The sequence below is a fragment of the Neomonachus schauinslandi genome, chromosome 2 (genome assembly GCF_002201575.2).
Source record: "Neomonachus schauinslandi chromosome 2, ASM220157v2, whole genome shotgun sequence".
In the NCBI taxonomy this organism is placed as follows: Eukaryota; Metazoa; Chordata; class Mammalia; order Carnivora; family Phocidae; genus Neomonachus; species Neomonachus schauinslandi.
In genome coordinates this window covers 140,006,212-140,028,606 of record NC_058404.1, presented here as the reverse complement: position 1 = coordinate 140,028,606, position 22,395 = coordinate 140,006,212, and the positions used below count along the sequence as shown (strand labels likewise).

General features: G+C 37.7%; 1 protein-coding gene across 1 annotated transcript; it reads right to left on the bottom strand.

Moving 5' to 3' along the window:
• Window positions 1-14,477: 14,477 nt before the first annotated feature.
• NAA11 (N-alpha-acetyltransferase 11, NatA catalytic subunit) lies at window positions 14,478-15,298 on the bottom strand. The gene has a single exon (XM_021702426.1). The coding sequence runs from the start codon at window positions 15,165-15,167 to the stop codon at window positions 14,478-14,480; it is 690 nt and encodes a 229-aa protein (XP_021558101.1). The 5' UTR covers window positions 15,168-15,298.
• Window positions 15,299-22,395: the final 7,097 nt, after the last annotated feature.

The window sequence follows — 22,395 nt, the reverse complement described above, 5'->3', positions numbered from 1 at the left end:
CCAACTACAATTTTACTGGTATACAAAAATTTAAACTGTAAATGCAGCCTTCTTTCTTTATTCTGAAACTACTCCTTCTCATTGTGCAAATAGGATTGCAATCAGTTATTAAAAAATGATTTATATATATATATATATATATTTTTTTTTTTTTTTGGACAAGGATAATAGAGGACCTAAAACAAATTTCATGAAGAATCTTGGACTTTCTAACAGCTGACCATTTCTTCCATTATTATACACTATTACTCTTAAACTGATTTTCTCTGAATTTTGATGTTTATCATTAGCTGACAAATTATTATTTCAAGTTATTTCAGGTGCCTGGGAAGGGTTTAGTGTTTGATAGGGTTGCCATCCTTACAAAACAGGGTATATGGAATTATTTAAATACTTCTAAAGCAGGTGCCTCAGAGTATAACTCCAGGTGTAACCTACAATATGTGAGCTTAAGCACTATACAATACTACTACACATTAACTTAAGGCAGTTGAGATAAAGATACTAATCAATTAGGCCCACAAAAGCTGTGACACTTTAGCCTAAGATGCTTGCTGGGTATAAACTAACCGAACCCTTGCCCCAGACCCCCAATTTTAAGGAAGAAAATAAAATTAAGAACATGTATGAAGTGCTGGAAAATATACCACAAATCGTTGCTTTTCATACTGAGGAGTGCTTCACAAGGAATACAGAGGCAAGAGTAATTTTAAGGGACTTAAAATCTGTATCCTCAACTTCCAATGTACATCTTCCTAGACCGATCTGCCTAAAAGCACTCCTGTGGTGTTGGTTCTTTCTTACCTTTCCTTCACACTAATCTTTCTTCCACTTTACAAAAGAAAGGTTTACCTCTCACTCATCAGGAATCTTTTAAGTAGGGTACACTGTTCCAGGACACAAAATGTCTTGGATGCCAAGGGGAAATTAGAAGTATTTGCTTCCTAGAAACCTCCTTATATGAGGGAGTCCATAATTTTCAAGATTCTTTACAACATCTATTATTTAACAAACTTTAGCTTTTGTATCTGCTTTCAGTAAAAAAGTAGGGACTGTGGGACTTAATACCTTGCTTAGGGCTCTGGCATGGAAAATCAACCAGATGCTTGCCCTAATGCACTACCGGTTTACTGAAGCTTTTGAGTATGTGAAAACTTTGGTCACGGTGTGTATGTGTGTGTGTGTCTCTTTTCCTCAAAACCATGCAAGTGGGAGGCAAGTACAGTTTGATTTACATGAATAATCTTACCACGTATGAATGCTTAGGTCATAGAGAACAAGAGATAAACAATTTTATTAGGCCCCTTTTGTTTTTAAATGAATATACAGTTAATTTCCTGCATTTATAGGAATCCACTCCCTTCATCACCCCTTGAAATACTCACATACATTACACATTCATCATTGCCAAAGCACTGATTTTTTTCTGGATGGCTAGGACGGAAAAAGAAAATGAATGATCAATGTTATTTTGCACCCGTTTGAACGTGGGGATAAAAATCTCTGGAAGTGGGTGCCTGGGTGGCTCAGATGGTTAAGCGTCTGCCTTCGGCTCAGGCCGTGATCCCAGGGTCCTGGGATTGAGTCCCGCATCCGGCTCCCTGCTCGGCGGGGAGCCTACGTCTCCCTCTGCCTCTCTGTCTCTGATGAATAAATAAAATCTTTAAAAAAATAAAAAAAATAAATATTTAAAAAAAAAATCTCTGGAAGTAGCAGTGTTAGTTAGCAATAGCATTTACATGTGTTCCTACAAATTACAATGCAGTTTTTCTTATACTACCTCATTACACAATAACCCTGAAGGCATGGAAGTTATTTTTATCTCTATTTTACAAATGAGGAAATTGACATGCCAGAGGATATCCAGGTAGTAATAAGCCAAACTAGGATTAAAAGTTAAGCCTTTGGACTTTGACGTCTGTGATTTCCCACTCTATTAAACCACCTCTTGTGAAAATTGTTCAACTTGCTAAAGACTATGTTCTCTAGGTAAGCTTTTATAATATGCAGTTGAGGTGATGACCCCACTCCTAAAGTGCAAAATCTATCTAAATTTGGGTAGGAAAGCAATATAGGTATGATTTATAATGAAAGAACTTTTTCCCCCCAGAAATTCACAAAAAGTAATTCCTATGTCCATATAAGGAAACATGGTGTTTAAATAACCCTTCAAGTGTGCTTCAAGGAAATGAATTGTATCAATTTTAAGATTTCAAAGAAGCATTCATGTCTAAAAAAAAGTATAAATTAGGATCTTGATAAGTCACTTGGTCTGTTTCATTGGTTTTTGGCCGAGTACTGTTAATACAAGTTCTAACTCAGAACACCCAAATGATGATGGGATATGAGGAACTAATGAAACATGAGTAGAAGGCCATGGGATTCCAGACTGGCCTGGTATCTGGTTCTTAACTGGACTTGCATTATCTGAGCTTTTTGTTTTAGAAACAAATTAAGAACACTTCAGTGTGATATGTGAGCTTTCTCCCTCTTCAAGCTTGTGCTATACATGACAACAGCTACATTGTAGCTATTGTTTGCTTTACAAGAACTTGGAGGAAAATACAGGATAAAACTATGTTAGCATGCTAGGGAAAGGGATGTGGGTGGACAGGGGAAAGGACGGGGGGCAATTAATGACAAAAAAACACCCTAAAAATAATACACATGACATAATCACATTTATGTAAAATATATGTATAATCATCTACATATATAAAATTACCACACTTATGTAAAATTCTGTGTATACATTTTATTTTCTAATTATGGCCATTTTAGAGCAGTTTTGTTTACAGAAGAATGAGCAGAACATACAGAGTTCCCATATACCACTCAATCATTCCCATATATGTTTTATAATAAACAAAAATGTGTTATAACTTCTCTGAGTTTTCTGCTTCTTATGACAAATTAATTTAAATCTGGAGAGTATCACCATGGCAAAAGTGCCCTTCAAATTACCTTTATAAGGAATTCAACACCTTCTACTAGTCGGTGATTTTCAGATAGCAGTATGTGAAAAAATTTGAGCTGGAGTCAATGTGAGCTGCATCTTTAACACAGCACCTGGGTGACTTGGATGCGTAGGTTGAGAACTCCTGGGCTAGAAATTCTTATCCCTGAACAAAAAAACCTCTCTTGAAAGGGTTTCCCACACCACCTCCACATAAAGATCTGATGTCTGATGCTCCAATTTAAAACAAAACAAAAGGTTGTGTTCATTTTCAAATTCTGTGTCAGATGTCAGCATGGAAAAAATTATTAGTGTCTGGGGTAATCTGTGGACCAATGAACACAATAAATTGAATGATAATGAAAAGTGAAATTTTTAAAAATCTCATATACTATTTACTTGTTTGGATATCAAAGGTAAGGAAATATTAATATCAAAACACTAACAGAAGATGTAACGTCAATTATTATCAATACATTTCATATACTGTATATATAAATTTTTTGGTTGTATACATTTTGATGAAATATATCTGGAATTTTTACTGAAATTATTAGGTCATCAGCCCTATGTAACAAAATTCCAAAAACAAACAGGATTTGTGTGACTTTGTATTTAAGAATGGGCTTCTGAATTACTTAGTGTCTAATCCAAACTGACCCAGGGGCTAATCACAGGTGTTTTGGACTTAGTTACAGGGTTGGAGATGAGCTTTAAGAACCTTACTAGGCAAAGTGTGGTTCCTAGACCAGCAACATCAGTGCTGTTTAGGAATGGTTAGAAATGCAGACACTCAGGCCCCACCCCAGACCCACTGAAACAAAATCTGCATTTTTAACATGATCCCCAAGATGACTCATCTGCACGTAAAAATTTGAGAAAACTTCCCTTCAGCTATTTCAGAGTCCTGATCCTTTCCAAATTTTCCCAGCTTTGAACTAACTTCCAGCACCACTCCCTACTTTTCCCACACATCCACACACCTCATTATTTTTATTTTAGATGATCATCTCCTGCCCCTTGTTCTCATTTCCAGAGGGAAAATCACACAAATTCCAACTAGATAACTCACAGGCTTCATTCACAAGTTTCTCTCTCGCAGCCAAAGAAAACTCTTCATCTTGATAATTAATATTTCTGAATAATTTTCTGACAGTCCTGAGCCCACCCAACAGTTTCTTTAAAGCTGCAAGTAAAGGAGAGGGTGGGGGTCATTCTCTCCAGCTAGTACAAGGGTGTTCACCATTACTATCCTACATCCTTGCTTCAAAGCCTTGCTTTAGCCTTTCCAGGATTGTACTTCAGTAAAAAGCAGGCAGCCCATTAAAAAAACAAAAAACAAAAAACCCCAATAATCTGTCCTATGTAAAAAGAACAATGTTATTACAAACAGCAGTGTCACAGGTTCCCACAATTTTAGTGTTACAGAAAGCTACTGCTGCTGCTAAATCACCGTTATTACTCTGGAACCACTTGGGAACATGTTAATTTATGCCTAAAGCAATATTAGTATTATTGTTTATTTTACTTGCATTATCTGAAGTGGTACAGTCCAAACTAGAGGGGTTGCTGTAATTCTGCCTTCTCCTGGTAGGAGACTAGGAAAAAGGATATAATGGTAACAAAGAAAAGCACCCAATAGTTTTAGTAAATAACACTGCAAAAGTCAGATATCATTTCTTATTTTCCAATTACTCCAATTCCTATCATCAAGTTACTACAGACAGTAATGTGCCTGGTGCTGGAGAGAAATCATTCAGGTAAGCTGAGGCTACTCCTTCTGTTTCTCCATCTGCTAAGCTGTTAACACGAAGACATATTGACAAGGGCTCAAGGAAAACATGGAATATTTCATCAGTAAGATTATGCTGCCCTAGAGACAGATGTTAGAAAGCTGCAATATTTAAAAATAAAGAGATAAACACATGCTTGAGGGGAAGGAATAAAATAGTTTTAGAGCTGGGAGAGAAAATTAAAAAGAAAAAAAGGAAAAATGGAAAGAGAGATGAGAGGTTTGTATTACCACAGGAAATAGCAAATCCTTATTGTGTGGGGGGGAAAACTTTTATATCTGCCTCAGGCAATCATTTACTATTAGGTAGGCATTCTTAGAGTGCATTGGGGCAGATCTGTAAGAAGTGCTTAGCAGGGCTGATTATGATTACAGAGAACAGATTTACTTCTTGTCATCAGATGGTTAATGTCAAGGCTTTGACTTAAAACCATATACACTAGTTTTCACAAAAATTTAAACATGAGAAATGTTCCATACTATGGTAATTCACATTCAGTGAATATAAAAACAACGTTAAGTAGTGATAACTCTGGATTTATCTGGTGACACACTGCAGAGGTCAAAGCACTTTGTCTTCACTTATCTTTACTGGAGAAAAATAGTAAAACAGGATTATAATGATGGGTTATACAAAAATACTTACAAATGACATAGAGTTTCCATGTATTAAGTCAACAGAACATTTTAAACTGTAGATTTTCCTTTTTTTTTGCTATAGTTTTCACACCTTTATGAATAAAATGCAAAGAGTGGCAATGGGAAAGTGAACGAAGCTTTGGCCTTGAATTCAAATAGACTCAGGTTCAGATCCTAGATATTTACTTTGCTTCTTTGAGTTTCAGTTTTGTCACGAATAAAACAGGAATCATAACACTTACCTTTTAGGGGTACTGAGAGAGTTAAATATATCATTAATAAAAGTCCTACATTGTACCTGAATATCACAGGTACTCAATAAATGGCAAGTTGTGTCATTAACAAAAACAAAAACAAAAACAAATTGACACAAATAAGGAGATTAGATCCTGCAATTTAATCACTGGTTGTCCTTTTCTTAAAATCTCCAAGTTCTGATTGCGTAGTAGAAGCTCTTATTCGTGACTTCCTCCAATTGGGAAAGAGGAGGAGAATACCACCTCAAGAAAGGGGAGGGTAAGACAAATGATGAGTTCCCAGAGAAAGGAAGAGAAAATAGAATACTTCCTCCAGAAAAGAAGAGGAGGAAGGAGGGCATGAGGTCTGACTTGATGGTCCTGACTACACCCTCAAGAATGAAAACCCAGATAAATAATGGCAAAACCTGAAAGCTGAGGAGCTTCAAGAGTTTGCCCTGCTTCCTGTTCAGCATTCTAGGAGGAGACAACCTTGCAAGACAACCACACCCAACACAGGACTACTACAGAGTAAAATAGTGGCATGGTGTGAGTAGACCAAAGAAGGTTCTGTGATAGCAGGTCTCAAACTTTCTTGGCTCTTGTGCAGGAGGCTCTTGTATCCAGGTATTCCTTTATAATCCCAGTGGGATATGCAGACGGTTGCTGTTGAGCGTGAGAAGCCACTGGGGCCATTGTGAGATGACCCCAGAAAAGGTGCCTGCAGAGCAGACAGGCTAAGCCAGGGCTCAGAGGGCAGACGTGGCTGAGATGCGAGGAACTGCAATGCTGTTGAGAAGTGAGAAGAGAGCAAGTGAGCAAGAGAGGGCTACAGGTTCTAAACTCTAAAAGAATACAATATTGGCTTAACCAATGACAGACTTCAGCAGCAGATCAACAAGGTACCGGTAACCAGTTTAGACTAGATCTATCTCCATAGACACCAGTGAGAATTCGGATGATAGCACAAAGATCCACACGTGGATCTGGGGCTCTCTCCCCTCCCAGCCATGAGGACACATGAACTTTTCCTGGTACCTAAAATCCACTTCTGCCAGGAGAAGGGGGAGGAGGGAGCATACTGAAACACCCCCAAAAATCCTATTTTAAACCTAGAGAAACCAAGATACTTTTGCTTGCCATCTTCAAATTCTAGCCCATCCTACTCCATTCAAAAAGAAATTTATTTCAATTCTAAAGAAATGAAAGGCCTTTTTAGCTCTTGATAAGCTAGATACAATGTGTCCAATTCTATAAGTCATATTTTCTGAGAAACCTGGAGATGAAACCAAAATATCCATTATGTCTCTTTATTCATAATTTTAAGGTGTTTTAATTACATTAGGTAATAGGAAGTAGTACCTTATATACATTTTCCCTACTTTCCTTTTTAAAATTACTGCATAGGTAATTTGGGAGTTTCCTTTCTTCTTTCATTCACTCAATGAATATTTACTGAGTACCTACAATGAATGAATAATGTGCCAGGAGTTTAGGAAACAGATAAATGAGACATGGACCCTATCCTTAATAAGGTAGAATGGTTTATAATGATATGTGAATGGAATATATAAGTTAAAGAAAAGTTAGACGAGTACTGCTGCCCATTGCTAAGTAACTACAAACAAGACAACAGAACCTTACAACTGTAAAGATGCATTTTTCTCATCTATCAAGTGCACATAAAAATAAGATAAAGGTTGATTATTATGCACAGAGTGGTTAAAAAGCATTTTTCCCACAAAATCATAATGATAGAAAAGTCAGTTTCTAGAATAACAACAGTAAATCAAGTTGCGGGACAGAGAGAAGCATACAATACAAAATCTTATTTTTTTTTAAAGTGTATTTGCTATAATAGAAGAGTAATAAGATATGAGAAAGACTATCATCATTACCTTTTTCAATTTGTTTCAAATATTAAGATAGGCATGCAAAAGTAGTTATATAAAAACCACATATTATATATTGTTTTAATCTTCTCAGTAAATATTGCTTGATAATTTTAAGACATTAAATTTTTTTTAAAGATTTTATTTATTTTATTTATTTGACAGAGAGAGACAGAGCGAGAGAGGGAACACAAGCAGGGGGAGTGAGAGAGGGAGAAGCAGGCTTCCCACGGAGCAGGGAGCCTGATGCGGGGCTCGATCCCAGGACCCTGGGATCATGACCCGAGCCGAAGGCAGACGCCCAACGACTGAGCCACCCAGGCACCCCAAGACATTAAATTTTTAATTAACATAAAGTATTATTTGTTTCAGGGGTACAGGTCTGTGATTCATCAGTCTTAGACAATTCACAGCACTCACCATAGTTAAAACATTAAATTTTAAAAGTCAAATAACAATGTAATAAATGCCCTAGGATAGTTTACTGTTTAAGGGTACAGAAACTTTTTATAGTGATTCTTTTTAAAATATGAATATTAAAGCTTTTAATTAATTAGCTTATTAAGTTCAAATTTTTACATTACCAGGATTTTTTTTTTTCTTTTTTTCATTACCAGGATTTCTTAAGGGTAGGCAATGGAAGCTTGAGAAATAATTTTTTTGGGGGGGGGCATGGAGCCCAACACAGGGCTTGAACTCACCACCCTGAGATCAAGACCTGAGCTGAGATCAAGAGTCAGACACTTAACTGATTGAGCCACCCAGGCACCCCTGGCCTGAGAAATATTTTAATTGTTAACATGGGTTTATGAACACAAAACAGAATTTTATGCTTTACCTTAAAAGAAAAGAAAACCTATGATGTTTTGAGGATGTTAGTCTATAGAAACGGCATTGCAGAATGTTTTCAGAAAGGTTTTTTCCTCTGGCTCCTTGAACCACTGCCATTCACATAATTTTTAATATCCTCTCTTCCTTGTATTTTCTACCATAATGCTCATATTCAAATTTATATACTGCAGCACAGATAGAGTATACAATTTAGAAAAAACCTCTGCTTTTATCAGTTACCCCTGACAAAGTTGGTATTTCATTCACCCTAACTGTACAGCATACACTGATTGAAAAGTGACATTGTTAGAGATTATAAATAATTCAACAAATGGTATCTATCTGATTAGTATTTCAAAACAATATTTTATCTCTTCCCAACCCCCTCTTTATCTTCATAGAGTGGTGCATTTGCATTTGAAATCTATGGTTTCTGGCATATCTGGGGTAAGGTTATACTAGGAATTTACCAGACCTGTCAGTCTCTAACTTTCTTCCATATTTCATTATATCATTCCAGTTATAATTAGTTGTCTGGTAAAATTAAGAACAGTCTATTTCAGTGAATGCTCATGTGAACATTTAACAACTTTTTGTTAGGATGACAGCTTAGCGACAGAAAGAATAAACCAGAAAGGAGAGTCACTGAAGTAACCCTGGCTAACTCAATATTGCCAGCTCAATGGAAAATTTTGAGATTTTGCATTTTTTTTTCTTTTTTGTTATTAATCATCAAGCACGTATTTCTTGTCAGGAGATAAGTGTCAGTTTGATGGTAGTCCTGCCTCAACTAGCAGGTTTGAACTGACCTGTCTTCATTGCTATGGCTCCCTAGAAACTTTGCTGTTGATTAGCATTGATTCAGCTGAATGCTTTGACATTCATCTTGTCAGTGAAAGCTATTTTAATCATTAAGATGCATCTCCTTTCCAAGATTGCAAACTGTTGCTGCTCATACACCACATTCTATCATTTGATTACTGTGCAGAAGAAAAGGAAAGAAGCTGAATGGTTACTATTACTACAGATTATATTAAGAGCTAAAATTTACAGAATATTTGTGTGTGAGGTAGTGTGCTAAGCAATTCACAGGGATTGTCTCATTTGATTCTCACCATCACAGAGTCTCACTACCATAGTGTGCATCCCTGTTCTCCATTTATTATCTGTAAGTCATGCAGCCCTCATCTGTAAAATGGAGTAACAGTACCTACTTCAGGGGCTATTATGAAAGATTAAATGAGATTGTTCATAGATGTCCCTAGAATAGTATCTGTAACATAGTGAGTTCTCATATTCTTAGTAGTAATTTTTATTACTTTGTAGATGAAGATAATCTCCTTCACCAACTGCCCTACTCACTATCACCTCTAACTTTAACTGTCTCTGTTGCCCAGACCCAAAGGAGGAGATAAAAGAAAATGGAAAGTTAGTATTTCAGGACTTTTTTCTGTAGATATTTGAACTCTAGCTCCAAGGAGGGTGTGCCATAATTGTGGCAAGATAATTAACCTTTAAAATGCTTTCTTCCTACTCTTTCTTGTCCTCACAAGTAGGCTGTTCCCATTCAGGCAACTAAGCATTTATACTAGTGAAACCCTGTTGAGTGGGATGGAGGTGAGGGATGATAACTGAAATTTCATAGGCAGTTTGGGGGAATTCAGAATAAATGGGTCATTTCTTCCAGGCTTTAGTGAGAGGCATAAAGACAGCAAGGTGGCAGAATCCCAGTTTCCCATACCCAAGTTTGTAAAGAGCAGAAAACATGTGTCATGTGACTAAGCAGATAGCCCTGGGTAGCCTCACAGAGTTCCCCGTGCCACATTACGAAGAGGGAGCAGCAGAAGCATCCTAAGCTCTTAGCTGGGCAGGGAAGCAGAATTTCTCCTGGTCCACAGCACCACTAGGATGTTTCCCACTGTTGCAGAAACTACGCGGTCTGGTTACCAGAACTCATTCTTTTTCCTCCTGGGCAAACAGCTAAACTACATTTCCTAGCTTCCCCTGCAGTTAGTTGGAAAAAATGGTACTGACTTTTAAAACCTACATAAACCTCCATATGCAGTCTCTTCCCTTATCTGCATGTTGTGAATGTATATGAACCAGCAGGGGACATACGATTCTAGAAAATGCAGAGTCACTGAATCAGGGGTTCTTACCCTGAGATTTAATAATAGAATTTAGGAGATTATGACCTTGGATTTGGAACAAAAAAATCTGTATTTTCATTAACCTCTAACTGAAACTTGGCATTTCCTTCAATTATGAATATAGACACCAATGCACAGTACTAGCATGACTTGTGGCTTTGTCACCAACAAAAATACCTAAACCATAGGTATTTACATATTATATTACAGCTGTTGAAGGTCTCTCAAAATATCATTTACAACCAAATTTTCCTTGAAGTAACAGTAATTACTAGACCCACTGCTTGATTTTTAAATTTCATATGATAATGAAGAGGCATATACATAACAAATTTATTTGAAAATAGCTTGATAACTGTATTTCAATAAAATTGATTTCCTTTGAAATCCCATATGATTTGTCTGCCCTATAAAAACAATTTTCTTAGAAGAGATCCTTAGGCTTCACTAGATTGCCAGAGGGGTTATGGAACAAAACAAGTTCAAACAACTGTTCTAGATGGATTCCTGAATGACTTTATGGAGCAGGGCCCTGCTTTTCCTCTCCCCTGCATATCCCCACCACACTGCTGACCCACATTGGACTGTGATGTCAGAAATAAACTGGTATTTTGTTAACTTACTGAGATTGGGGGTTATTTTTTACGAACAGTTAGCCTACAGAGACTAATCCCCTTGCTTCCAAAATGGCCCAAACATGGCAGAGTATAGAGACCTTACGAGGCCTCTGGGTAGAAAGGACCCAGAAGTGAAGAGTGAGACCAAAGATCAGATGTGGCCAATGAAGATGACTTGGCAGATATCGACCTGGAAGGATAGTGATGCTAAGTACAGGAATCATCTCCTTCAATTTAGAAATAAAGTTCAATAATAGTAACATAAAGAAACATTTCAATTATCCCTGAGTTTGGACTCTGAGATTTATAACTGTCACACAATAATTTTCTTATTTCATATTATTTATTATTTTCTCTTCCCCTATTAGGGTGGCAATCATTTTTGTTTCTCATAGCAGGTATTAAGCGCTTTTGAATTCATCAAAGTATATATACATATATATAACATACATGTAAATATATATAATATAAAATATATAAATAACAAAATATATGTGAATATACATAATTTATTCATTATTTTAAAGCAATCTTCAATTAGCTCGGTTCTACTTAAGATCCTTCTTAGCTATGGTGTAACAACTGAAGAGGAGCCAGTAACCACAAAGATGAGATCAATATTACATAAGTCCTTCTATATGGGGATTTGAAGATTGGTTATTTTTTTAAAGGCTTGTTGATTTAAATAAAATAGTCTTGACGAGCCTCTCAAGGTTTTTTTTTTCCTGCTTTTTTATTTTGATTTATATTTATTTAATTTATTTTAATTTAATTATAATTTAATTTATATTTAATTCCAGTTAGTTCACACACAGTATTATATGGGTTTCAAGCGTACAGTTTCAACACTTCCATACATCACTCTGTGCTCATCACAGCAAGTGCACTCCTTAATCCCCATCACATATTTAACCAAACTCCCACCCCCCTTCAGGGTTTTTAAGGCAGATATAAATTTGACAACACTTCTTTTAAGACATTAAGTTTTGTTTAATTTTACCTTCCTTTTAGATTGTTTTGTTGCCTTTAACTTAACCTTTGACTAAATGAATCAGTCATTTTGAAATGTTCAGGTTGTTAAAAACCAGATGCAAAGACTCCTCTGAGGTTACACTCTTTCTAACCTCCATGAAATTACTCTATCTAAATTTTTATAACCTATGGAACTATACTTGAATAAAATAGGGTTAGTGTGCAGTACAGTTTGGGCTTCAGCATTAAAAGGTGTAATAAATATAGTACATTTATTCTTACGTGTTATATAATGGGGGCCCCTGGGTGGTTCAGTTGGTTAAGCACCTGCCTTTGGCTCAGGTCATGATCCTGGGGTCCTTTGAGCCCCGCATCGGTTTCCCTGCTCAGCGGGGAGTCTGCTTCCCCCTCTCCCTCTGCCTACTGCTTTCCCGGCTTGTGACCTCTCTCTGTCAAATAAATAAATAAAATCTTTAAGTATTATATAATGTAAACATCAACCTGTCCGGATCATGATTATATACCAACTCCAAGCCTCATGCCTGGCAAGTAAAAATTTTTAAGAATGAGTAAATCAAACAGCATTTATTTTAACTATATACAGTGTCTATCACTCATGACTGGACTTTGTTATGAGAAAGTTCCCTTTTTCACATGTAAGGGTAAGGTGACAGGTTTAGAAGTTAAAGTTTCTAAATTGACAGTAGCTCATTGATCCTTGAAATTCTTAAGGTGTTAGAAAGTCCTGTATTTAAATAGCCTTTTAAAACTACTTTTTAGGGGCGCCTGGGTGGCTCAGTCGGTTAAGCGGCTGCCTTCGACTCTGGTCATGATCCCAGGGTCCTGGGATCGAGCACCGCATTGGGCTCCCTGCTCAGCAGAGAGCCTACTTCTCCCTCTCCCTCTGCCTGCCTCTCTGCCTACTTGTCTCTCTATCTCTCTGTCAAATAAATACATAAAATCTTAAAAAAAAAAACAAAAACTACTTTTTAGTGGCTGCTTAGTATTAGCATTAATGTGTATTAGGAAGTGTAATAATTGTTTTTGTTGACTTTTCATGTTAATTTTCACACATTCAAAAGAGTAAAGAATAGCATAATGAACCCCCCAAGTTCCAACCTGAAACCCCCCATTGCCAACTTCAACAATTTTCATCTGTTGCCATTCTTATTTTATACATTTCTCGCTCCCCAACTTTTTCCCTCTCTTTTGCTGGAATATTTTAAAGTAGATCTGAGACCTCATATTCTTGCACCTCTAATTATTTCAGTAAGTATCTCTAACAGATAAGGACGTCAAAAAATACAATACCATTTCGCTCACCAAGCAAAATCACTGACAATTCCATAGGCGGTGCTCACAAATTTTCTTGGCTGTCTCAAAATGTCTTGTATTTGATTAGTTTAAATCAGGACCCAAACAATGTCCACAATGGTTGCATTTGGCTAATATACCTCTAAAGTTTATTTTATTTTTATTTTTTTTAAGATTTATTTATTTATTTGAGAGAGCGAGAATGAGAGAGAGTACATGAGAGGGGGGAGGGTCAGAGGGAGAAGTAGGCTCCTCGCTGAGCAGGGAGCCCGATGCGGGACTCGATCCCGGGACTCCAGGATCATGACCTGAGCTGAAGGCAGTCGCTTAACCAACTGAGCCACCCAGGCGCCCCCTCTAAAGTTTATTTTAATAAACTTCCTCCCTTTTTAAAAATGACATTTATTTATTTGTTTGTTGAAGAAATCAGGTCATTTGTTCTGTAGAAATTCTCATCTAAAGCCTTGTTTGGATTCAAGATTAATTTCACACACAGACATACAATTTTCTTTTGGCAAGGATATTTCTAGGTGTTACTGTGCACTTCGTATTGCATTAGGAGGCACGTGACATTTGTCTCCCTTTTGGTGATGTTACTCTTGCCCAGTGACTTCAAGTGTTGTCAATCTGATCCATAATTACAAAGTGCTTCAATTTTCATCTAGTAATTATCAGCCACTGATAACAGTTGGCTAAATCTATGATTTCATCAGGGGTTGCAAAATAGTGATCTTAAAGTTCTATCATTCTTTTGCATTTATTAGCTGTAATTCTATAAAGAAAAAAATTCTTTCACCAACTATATGGATACCCTAAAATACAATTCACACTAAAAAAGTTGGATAAATGCAGGTTTCTTTTACTGAATTTAATCTACTTTTAGCATATGAGTGGGAGTCCTATTAACTTCCACTAGTGAGCGATGAGTTTCCTCCAACCCACTCAACACTCCTCTGCAAGGTCACCAGTGGTCCAGAAGGACTAGAATGGGATAAGATGGGATTGCGCACGTCAATGTATGGTGCAGGGATTTAGGGTAGGAAGGGATTGGATCAGGACAGAATACCTTAAACAGGTTCTAGGAGGTAGAATCTGAATCTTCTGAGCTGTTCTGGACATCGGTGCTCTCCGCAGACTCGCTGGGTTCCTTGCTGTCACTGCCACTATCATCAGCGGCGGGGTTCTTCTCCTGACCACCCGCTTTGGAACTAGGAAGTGTGCTTCCCTGGGTTTCCTGGTTTTCCCTGGAGCCCAGCACCACATACCCGCCCTTCTTCAGCTCCAGCTGCCTTCTCAGCTCATCTGCCATCTGTGAGAGATCCCGCTTCATAGCATAAGCATCTTCCCCATCTGCATAGTATTTGGGTTCCACCTCACTAACCTGAAAGTTGAGGGTGTTAGAATAGAGGTGCAAAGCTGCTCGGTTACTCTTCCTGACGTGCAGGGACACGTACTTGGCGTTAAAGTTCTCTATCATGGCCCGGGAGGCCTGGTCCATCAGCTTCTGGGCCAGGCCGAGGCGCCGGTGTGAACGCTTCACCGCCAGTGAGGTGATATGTCCATGGGGGACGTCATCCGGGTCCTCCTCCATTTTGGCCAGGACGTAGCCCACGATCTTCCCGTCCTCGTCCTCAGCAATGTAAGAAAGCTGGGGCCAGGAAAGGCCGTGGTAGAAATAGTATTTCATCTGGTAGTTCTCAGGAAGGCAGAGAAGGTTGCAGTGCTGCATGTTAATCAGGTCATCTGGCCGAGCATTGCGGATGTTCATAATGGCGGCGGGTAGCAAATGGGGATCGGATGGTGATGACCGGGAAAGAGGCTGCCACCAAGCACAAGAGTCACTTTTTGCCTGGAGAACTTGGTCCAAGGGGCCGAAGTCGTGACGCCAGACGCTCTAGACGCGGGAAGGTGGGACGACCAGGAGGCGGAAGGGGCGGTGCTAAGATGCGGCTTTCGGAAGTGCGCCACCTACTCCCAGCCAATGAGGTTTTCATGTTATTGTGTGGGTGCGCGCGCAAGGTTTAGGGGGTGGGGACATGGAGTTCATTATGATCTCCTTGGTTTTAAATGTACTGTTTCGTCTGTTGCTGTCACTATTCTTTTGTTTCAATTATAACTTCTTAATTTGGATACATCTGGGTAAACTTTGGCGAACTGAATAAACCCATATAACCAGAATGTAGACCGAGAATCAGAATATTGCACACACCCCAGGAATACCCACTCAGATCCCCTTCCAGTACCCATCACCTAGATTTCTCTGGTTACTCCAGTAACCATCATCCAGATTTCTAACAGTCTCTGTATAAATGGAATCATGGTGCATACACTCTTTCTCTGTTGAGGTTTTTCCCACTTTATTCGTTTCAGCTACCTTGTGTGTAGTTGGGAGTTCATTTTCTTTCCTGTTTGATATTCTATTGCCTGAATATGTCACAATTTATTCATCCATCCTACTGTGGTGGTTTGTATTATTTCCAGTTTGGGAATACAGTGAGTAGTGTAGCTAAATGTTCTAGAACATGCCTTTTGTAGAAACATGCATATTTACCCAGGTTTAGAATTACATAATATCAGAAGATATTATGATGTTCAACTTTTATAAATACTTTCAAGCAGTTTTCCAAAGTGGTTGCTCTGTGACCGAACCCAAATCTGTCTGACCCATGTGCAGCAAAGCCAATCGCTGAGACATCAGTTATGCAGCAAGGAAAGTTTATTGGAGAAGCCGCTGAATAAGGAGATGGGAGGACAATCCTCAAATTTGCCTCCCTAGGGAGGAAAGAACAAGTTTTTTATAATCATAGGGATTAAGATTTATGCATATTGATGAAAAGGGCAGGGAAACAGGAGGAAAGATGGAACATGTGCATTGAACAAACGTATATGTAACATATCTCATGTTCACTTTGGGCCTGGAGACAACATCAGAAGGAGGCTAAATTCAGCTCCTGAGATCATGAGGTTATCTTAAGACAAGGAGAAGGGGCTATGGGCATGCTCTAAGAGCAGCTGTAAACTAGATGAGTCTTGGGCTTGTTATTTCAGGTAAGAAATGCAGGGCCTTGCTTGTTCCTAGGCTGGACCCAGTTGACCTTGAGTCCAGGCTTCCTGAGACAGCTAGTGGATTTGTTAGTGGAGTCTGAAAAGACACAATAGCTGATTAGGGAGAAACGGTTCTCTGAAAAACAAGCTTTAAACTTCCTGCTAGTTTCAACCTTGTCAACCCAGTGGGGCATGGTTTTAGTTCCACATTCTCATCAGCATTTGGTATTTCCCCTCTTTTTCATTTTATCCGTTCTTGTGTGTAGGTAGTGGTTTTATTTGGCATTTCCCTAATGACTAAAGAAGTTGAACACTTTTTTTACATCCTTCTTAGCCATTCTCTGTTCTTTTTTGTGAAATGGTTAAGTCTTTTGTTCATGTTTCTATTAGGTGTATGTCTTTATCTCATTAATGTTTAATAGTTTTTTTATGTTAAATTCCAGTTAGTTAACATACAGTATTATATTAGTCTCAGGTGTACAATATAGTGATTTAACTATTCCATACAACACCCTGTGCTCATCACAAATGCTCTCTTAATCCTCAACACCTATTTAACCCATCCCCCCACTGACCTCCTCTCTGCTAACCATCAGTTTGTTCTCTATAGTTGAGTCTGTTTCTTGGTTTGCCTCTATTTTTTTTTTTTTGCTCATTTGTTTTGTTTCTTAAATGCCACATATGAATGAAAATCACATGATGTTTATCTTTCTCTGACTGACTTATTTCACTTAGTATTACACTCTCTATCTCCATCCATGTTGTTGCGAGATTTCATTCTTTTTTTATGTCTGAATAATATCCCATTGTGTATATATACCACATCTTCTTTATCCAATCTGTCAATGGATACTTGGGCTGCTACCATAATTTGGCCATCATAAATAATGCTGCTATAAACAAAGGGATGCGGGGTGCCTGGGTGATGCAGTTGGATAAGCAGCCAACTCTTGGTTTTGGCTCAGGGTGATCTCATGGTCCTGAAATCGAACACTGCATCAGGCTCTGTGCTCAGCACAGAGTCTGCTCGAGATTCTCTCTCCTTCTGCCCCTCCCACTCGTGCTCTCTCTCTCAAATAAATAACTCTTTAAAAACAAAAATAAACATGGGGTGCATGTATACCAATGTTTTTATATTTTGGGGGTAAATACCCAGTAGATCAATTACTGGTAGTTCTATTTTTAATTTTTTGAGGAACCTCCATGCTGTTTTCCACAGTGGCTGCCCCAGTTTGCATCCCCATATCTTCACCAACACTTGCTATTATGTTTAATAGTTTTTAAATATATATATTCTGGATAAGAATCCTTTGTCAGATACATTATGGTGAATAGCATCCTACTCTAATTGTTGATTTTTCACTCTCTTAACTGTGATTTTTGATACCAAGTAGGACTTTTAATATAGTCCATTTTGTCCAGTTTTTAGATTTTATGGTTAGTGCTTTTTGTGTCCTGTTTAAGAAATCTTTGCCTATTCTAAGGCCACAGAGATGTTCTTCTATGTTTTCTTCTGAAAGCCTTACTGTTTTTACATTTTATATTTAGATATGCAGTCCATTGGAATTTATTTTTGTGTAATTTGTGAGGTCGAGATTCAGCTATTTTTTGCTGTATGGATATTCTGTTCATCTAACACAATTTTGGGGAAAAAAATCATACTTCCTCCACTGGATTGCATTGTTGCCCTTGTCATAATGTAACTGAACCCAAGTTCATCTGCTAGATGCACAGCAAAGACATCATTGTGACATTGAGCTATGTACCAGGGAAAGGGTTTATTTGAGAGGCAGACAAATAAGGAGACAGGAGAGCAAGCCTCAAATCTGGCTCTCTGGAGAGCAGGAGGAGGAGAATCTGGAAAATTTAAAGGCAAATGGAAAGGTCTGAGTAAAAGTTGCATCTGGTTTAGCAGTCTGCAACTGAGATTAGTCCCTTAACCTTTTGGTTACTGGTTTCAATAAATCCTAAATTGCATTTCTAGATACATTAAGAAATTTTTATGCCATCCTGATAAAGCAAGATTTGGGGTATTTCTTTGATAGTGTAAAGAAGTCACATTTTATTAGCACCACTTATACATAAGCTGGCTATAAGCCCTAGAATAATCTATATATTTTGTACAACTTCCCTTTCCAATTTTCTAGCATATCATTCCACTTGGGGACTCAAACACCAAAGTTTATTCCGTTGTAATTTGGTCTCTTTTCTTATATCATCAGCCAGGTCCTACTTATATCTAACTCATCTGCAATATGTATGTGGCATTTCTTCCAATGAAGGTGTACAGGTCTTTCCTAGAGCCATGTGATTTGTGAAACATAGCTTGAGTAGCAATTATTTTGGTTGTAATTTAGCAGTTAGCTCTGTTTTTACTAAAAAGTTTTTAAGATTTAAGATAAGATTTTAGTTTCTTGATGTTTTGATCAACTCTATACATTATTTCCCAGTATTATTCCCATCCAGAAATTTCTGTTTTATGTTATACCTCATTCTGTGGACAGGGATATGTGCCTTGAGATGATATAGCTCTAAAAACAAACCAGAAGAGTCAGTTGGTTGATTGTTTTATAATAGGTTCTTCTGAAAAGGGCATGAACTACCAAAATATGAGTACATTGTGTTCTTCTATAGGAACACTGTGTCTTTACGGGACTTCCTAAAATATAAGCTTGACAAGTGGGTTAAGTGTGACAAAATAGACCAACTCACACAGAATTAAACTCACACATAAATTATTTATCTATCATTGGTACTGTCATCTCTTTTGTTTATTCTACTCATTCCATGGGCCAGGAAAGCAAAATGAAGAAGACCCTTGAACTCATACCTTTGGGAAGAAGAGGCACCTTATTAATGAGTAGGTCTTGTGTGTTTGATTTGTTCTGTTTAATCCTGAATCTGAGGCCTAATCTTAGAGTAAGGCAATAACAAAAAGAGTCTTCAGAGGCAACTAGTTGGACACAGAAAGGGGAAATAGCTGTTACTTTGGTTGCAGTTTGAACAAAGCATTTCCATGCCTGAGTTGTTTGGAGAGCAACACAGCTAATAACAGCTATATTATAAAGGAATTGTGTGACATATAATAGATCATCAGTGAATGAACAAATAAGTATTTTTTATACTTACTGAGGTGATAAACTCCCATTGTTTCTTCCACTGTCCACGATCATAAACAACACCAAAGATTATAGATTCAGTCATATGGGTGAGCAAGAATCAATAGCAAAGAAAAATGTTCTACTTTCTCATGTTACTACATATTCCAAACCCACCTTTTTTCTGGCTAGTGACAGTGTATATCTACATAAGATATGAGATTAACAATTTTGAAAAAAAGTTTTTGAAGTTAGCATTGAGTTTGTGGGCAATGGGCAGTGGCCATAAGACAGTCATGAAATTCCCCTTGCATTGAAGCAGAAGCAAAGAGGCTGGGTTCAATATAAGCCCAGCTTTCTCTGTTGGCAAAGAAAAATAAAATATTTTTTTTAGACTGGCATTAGAATGTGATTGTGTCTTTAGGAATTCTGTGACTATGTGGGAATAGCTCGAGTCAGAGAGGTGCTTTAGACCAAAGTAGAGGAAGCCTCAATCAGAATAGCAGCTGCAGACAAGAACCGAGTCAGGGCAGAACTGACTCGCATTAAGCAATGGGCCATTCTTTGTCTTCATGAATCTGTGTTCACACTTAAACTGGTCTCTTTTTCCTCGTAGCACAAAAACATATGGGCTTACGATTACCAAGAAGATTTCAGGCTGAGATTCTCTACAAGGTTTTTGTTGTTGTTGGTTTAAAGGAGAACAAAGCCTCTTTGGCTTCTTGTGACGAAGGTCATGGATCTGGAAGGTTAGTTTAAATTGGATGCAATAGAAACTTTGGATTAGAAGCTATGCTATGAAATATGCTATGTATGCAACAGCTAGCTGTACCCAAGAGGGTAAACATTTGTGAAATTTGATACTGGTTTTTATCCCAGAAAATGACCTCACTCCTGGCAGTATAGGTATGTAGTGTCCCAAGTAATCAATCTGAGATACACATCACCATATAGTTTTAGAGTCTTTGTAACACAGAGGGTCTACACAAACAGTAAGATTTAGGTATCACATCCTCCAGTAAGAGAGTGGCTAACAAGTTCATCAATGTCTTGTGTAGAGTTTCCAGTATACAAAATGTTATCTGAATCCCTTTCCAAATGTGGAGAACAAAAAAAATCTTTCATTACAGCCTCAAGGAATTTGGGTCAATGTGAATTGCAGATCTGTATGACTCGGGTTGTACTGGGAAAGAAAACAAGTTACAACAAAGATCCACTGCTGTAAAATATTCGGTAGTATGTAGGAAGCAGGATAGCAAGGGGACAGGGTTTGAATGACAGAAAAAGGAGTTCATGCTGTAGCATGTACTGCTTAAAGACCTTTAAAATTATGAATATCTCTGCTAGGTTTCTTGCATTTCCAAGTGGATAGAAATGTGAGGGGTTATTTTCATGCATTTTCTTGAAGTAAGCAGATGATTCAGCATTATAATTCAGATGATACAGCATTATATACAGAGGGTGGTTTACAAGCAATCATTGTAAGATTATTTTGTGTGTGGGAAGGCTTCAGAGAGACATAGCATTTGCTTTGATTTTTCCTATATTTTCAGATTAGGTTCAAAGATCCTCTCTTCTGTGTAGTCTTCTTTGACTCCTTTTCCCCTGGAAAAACGAATTATTTCCTTATTTGTGTGCTCTTCTCTATGTATCTATCTATGTAGTATGTATATTATTTACTTTATTCTTAATTCCTATCCTCTATTTTTTGAGGACATGACCCAGTCTGATAAAAAGACTTGCTTTTCTAGGGACTAGCAAATTGTGTACCACATAGTAGGTCTTGAGTGAATGCTTATACAATGAATATGTAATTGGAGGTATAAATATATTGACAGGCTAAGTAAATCCTTTCTTTATACAGTCCAAATAAATTGTATGATTATAGTACATATTTTTGTGTAATGATATCCATTATTGTTGCTTAAAGTATAAAATGAGAAAATATAATGGTACTTATGCTACATCACTTTCTACATTTTGCCTGATTTTCACTAACCAACTGCATTATGTACCAAATGCTACAATGTCTAGGCTACTCAGAGATTTGCAGATGATTTTTATTATATAAAAGAAAAGTAAATTGAACATAATTTAGCAATCAGTTTGCAGCTTTGAATTTCTCTCTTATGCCTTGGGAAGTGGGTTGGTCATTGTCTGTTTACTAATATTCATTTTTTTTTTTTTTTTTTTTTTCTTAAAGATTTTATTTATTTATTTGACAGAGAGAGACACAGTGAGAGCAGGAACACAAGCAGGGGGATTGGGAGAGGGAGAAGCAGGCTTCCCGCCGAGCAGGGAGCCCAATGCGGGACTCGATCCCAGGACCCTGGGACCATGACCTGAGCCGAAGGCAGACGCTTAACGACTGAGCCACCCAGGCGCCCACTAATATTCATTTTTGACCCTTCACCCACAAAATGTTTTTCAGACTTAACTTGCCAAGTGGCTTTTAGATAAATTTGGTATATGCAAGGCCTGGTGTTGAAGTGGAGACGGGAGAGAAGAAGGATGAGAGAAGCCAGGATATTTCTCCTCTACTAGCTTATCGTTGGGTGGCATCTTCCTGCAATGGCTGGTGTCCTCTGTGGTTTTTTATTCTCCTCACTAGACAGCCTTTGCTGAGTTCTAGTGTTCCCCACCAGTCATGGTGTCCAGTCTCTGATAATAAGATTTTTCCCCTTTGTCCTTCAAGTGCCAGAAGTGGTAGTACCTTCTTGCAATTGCTTCACCATCCCCTACTGGCTTCTCAGCAATTCCATCACTCATTACTTATGTATTAAATTTCCTCAATTTAACTTACCGATAGTAATTGCCTGGCTGTTCCCTGAGTGAGAGGAATGATAGTAATTG

Bases quoted from the DNA above. Each gene is read 5' to 3' on its own strand.
- NAA11 (XM_021702426.1), bottom strand. From the start codon at position 15,167: ATGAACATCCGCAATGCTCGGCCAGATGACCTGATTAACATGCAGCAC.